The sequence below is a fragment of the Centroberyx affinis genome, unplaced genomic scaffold (assembly GCF_046629955.1).
Source record: "Centroberyx affinis isolate AG114_WGS23_722 - 3 ecotype Tasmania unplaced genomic scaffold, CSIRO-AGI_Caff_v1 ptg000549l_1, whole genome shotgun sequence".
Classification (NCBI taxonomy): Eukaryota; Metazoa; Chordata; class Actinopteri; order Beryciformes; family Berycidae; genus Centroberyx; species Centroberyx affinis.
Genome location: NW_027279194.1, coordinates 408335 through 411951, shown reverse-complemented (window position 1 = coordinate 411951; position 3617 = coordinate 408335). Strand labels below are relative to the sequence as shown.

Here is a 3617-nt window from a genome sequence, read left to right as displayed (position 1 = left end):
ACATGTCTTCAGGGGGTCCCCATGTTCCAAGTTGTAAAATCGAACCCTTTAAGTGCTGTGAACGGTGAATGTTATTTTGGCTGCGGCTTCCTCAAGACGCTATCCTCTCTGGCTACTCAAGTGTCAGTCAAGCCAGCAGTTTCCACTGGCTTGGTCCAGGAGGGCCCCTGGTTATGTGAGGCTCTGTGCTTCAAAGCATACTGGAAACACATTTAATATGCAGCTGCAGAAAAACCTCACTACACCGAACATGCTAACATCTATTTGTCACCTTCATCTTTACTCCTGGTTTCTAAAACTGCGGGCCATGACCCACAGTAGCTGTGAACTGACTTCTGGTGGTTCCCCACATGACAAGAATAGCAGTGTGTTTTCATGAATGAGGGACCTGCAGGGTAAGAGACTGAATTTCTCACTGGAGTCCGGGTCTGAAAAACTTCAAGAACCTTGCTCTGAACAAAACAAGACTGAGGACTTTGTTGCAAGATATTTAAATAACTTTGCAATTGCTAGACAAATTAAAACGTTTGTGTTTTGCTGGCCTAAATGTTTACCTAAACTTCACCGCACTGGCAGAGTGGAGTGAGCGAGTGAGAGAGGGACAGCAGCAGCAAGTGTCATCTGGTCAGCCAACTTGGGGAGGGCTTTGGAGTTTAAAATGGTGTGAATATGATAGCCATCTCTAGCCATCGGGATAGCTTATGCAAGTGGAGATCTGTCTGCACTTCAAAGTTGACTGAGGTACTAACCTGACAAAAGGAGAATTAAAAAACAGCATTACAACGAGTTTGGATAGCCTTTGGACAGCATAATTGGACTGGCAAGCTGTTGGGACTTGGGAGTGAAAAGGATTTTGCCTTCCCTGGGGCTGCGGGCCTGCATGAGACAGAGAGTGGGGACAGCGCGCAACCAAAAGAGCAAGGGGAAGGGGCCGAGGAGGTGAGTGAAGGATTTACCCTCGGTGGGGTAAAAGATGACTGTGGTGTCCCAGGAGAACCACGACGAGACTGTGGTCGTTGCTCCGTTGCTGCAAGATGCTGCTGACCCGGAACCGGCAGACCAGGAGTGCAGCGAGAGGGTCGTTATCAACATCTCCGGTCTGCGTTTTGAGACTCAGTTGAAAACCCTCTCACGCTTCCCGACAACACTTTTGGGAGATCCGCGTAAAAGGATGCGTTTCTTTGACCCGCTGAGAAACGAATACTTCTTTGACAGGAACAGACCGAGCTTTGATGCCGTCCTCTATTACTACCAGTCGGGAGGGAGGCTCCGGAGGCCTGTCAGCGTACCGGCTGACATATTCCTGGAAGAAATAAAGTTTTACGAACTCGAGCAGGAGATCATAGAGATTTTCAAAGACGATGAGGGGATGATGAAGGAAGAAGATCGCCCCATGCCTAGCAATGCGTTTCAGCAGCAGATGTGGCTGCTGTTTGAGTACCCAGAGAGTTCAGGACCCGCACGGATGATCGCCATTGTGTCAGTTATGGTTATTTTGATATCCATTATTATCTTCTGTTTGGAAACATTGCCTGAGTTTAGAGAAGTCCCCGCCGGGCCCGAGAGTCCTGTCAATGGAAGTACTCAGGGGAAAAAGCCCAATCCATTCACAGACCCGTTTTTCATGGTAGAGACACTTTGCATTGTGTGGTTCTCTTTTGAATTCATGGTGAGGTTTCTCTCGTGTCCCAGCAAGCCTGCTTTCTTCAAAAACATCATGAACTTGATAGATGTTGTAGCAATTGCGCCTTATTTCATCACTCTGGGCCTTGATCTCGCAGAGGAACAGGGCAGCAGTCAGCAAGCTGCGTCTTTGGCCATACTGAGGGTCATCCGTCTAGTGCGCGTTTTCAGGATTTTCAAACTCTCCAGACACTCCAAGGGTCTCCAAATCCTCGGCCAGACGCTCCACGCAAGCATGAGAGAGCTGGGACTGCTGATATTCTTCCTGATAATAGGAGTGGTTTTATTCTCCAGTTCCGTTTATTTCGCAGAGGCAGAAGACTCCGAGTCCGGATTCACCAGTATACCCGGCGCGTTCTGGTGGGCTGTGGTGACCATGACCACAGTTGGATATGGAGACATGTGTCCGTCCACTATGGGGGGTAAATTCGTCGGATCTTTGTGCGCCATCGCCGGGGTCCTGACCATAGCTTTACCCGTCCCCGTTATTGTATCCAATTTCAATTATTTCTACCACAGAGAGAATGAGGAGGAGGAAAATGTCCAATATGTACACGTGACTTGTGGACAGCAGCAGTCCTCCTTTGGTGAATTTGAATCAAACAAAAGTAACCAGTCGCTCTCCAAATCAGAGTACCTGGAGGATGACGAGTTGGAAACACTGAGATATCCTAACTTGAACCCGTTTGAAACATACACTGGGAAACTGACAGATGTATAAAAAACACGCTTGGCAGACACTTTTCCTGGTGAGTGAGTGGGTGTGGTCTTCCAGTGAACATACAGGCTCATCTCAGGTGTCCGCTGCTGCTGCTGCTGCTGCAGGTGTTTTACGCACGCCGTCTCTTCTTATGTAGGCTACACCAGTGGTTCCCAAACTTTGGTTCAAGTACCCTGAGAGGTTCCAGGAGGTTCCCAGCAAATTGAGGATACGTTTAATTGCACTCTAACTTCAGTCACTGGATGTGAGAAGTAGGAGAGAATGAGATCTGATCAGAGGTTCTCTGTTACAGCTTCTCTGTTATCTCCTCTCAGTAGAGACAGACACAAAAAGCTTCTTAAATGGGGGCTACTGGGATTAAATCTTCACCAAATTAAGTTCTGGAGACTACAGCGACTCTACTTGTTGGTCCCTGACATGAAAACATTTTGGGAACCACTGAGCTACGCAACAAAATGCATGGATTTTTATTTATATTAGTATATTGGCTATATGATAACAAACTTCACTCCACTTTTCTGATTAGACTCGTCAGGATAAGTGAGCTCCGAGCGCCACTGTGTGGTTGATAAATAGTCCTGCAGTCAACACTTGTGCTCAGCAACAGTGTGCAAGATTAACATTTTCGCTTTAGTATTATATTTTTTGTACTATTTCAGGCCTCGACGGATAGATCATGGTGTTTGGCTCTTGGATGCTGGTGATCGTTAACTGCGATTAAGCTTTACTGATGCCTGACTGCTTTATCTCAGTCCAACTAATCCATGACATGCTACCACAGTGAGTTTTGTTTTCTGCTTACTTGCAGGAATCACACGGTTAAGTGAAGCATGTTGTTCCCTCAGAGTCGCACCAAAATACAAGTATGGCATTCTCCTCTCCACCTAAAAGGCAAAGTAGTGGATATATTATTTCTTATGGATATTCTTGCATTATAGACACACTCAATCTGACAACATGATGTAGCCTACAGAAACCCTACGGCGGAAATCTTGGGGAAAGTTCAGTCTGCCTTTAAGGTAGGCTACGGGAATGGACATTGTGTGGACGGCATTTATTTTTATATAAATAGATAAAACAACATTCTTTTGGGTTAGGCCTTATAGATGACCATGCTTTCTTTCTATAAGCAGCCTTGTGTACATATTGCGCTTTTTGTAAATATTTGAATTTGACCTTTTCATATTTAGCTTTTAACGCAAACTTTGAATCG

At 46.0% G+C, this 3617-nt stretch overlaps 1 protein-coding gene across 1 annotated transcript; it reads left to right on the top strand.

The window, feature by feature from the left end:
* Positions 1 to 973: 973 nt before the first annotated feature.
* On the top strand, positions 974 to 2404 carry kcna6a (potassium voltage-gated channel, shaker-related, subfamily, member 6 a). The gene has a single exon (XM_071518020.1). It carries the CDS (start codon positions 974 to 976, stop codon positions 2402 to 2404), a length of 1431 nt encoding a protein of 476 aa, XP_071374121.1.
* The last annotated feature ends 1213 nt before the right edge of the window (positions 2405 to 3617 follow it).

Bases quoted from the DNA above. Each gene is read 5' to 3' on its own strand.
- kcna6a (XM_071518020.1), top strand. From the start codon at position 974: ATGACTGTGGTGTCCCAGGAGAACCACGACGAGACTGTGGTCGTTGCT.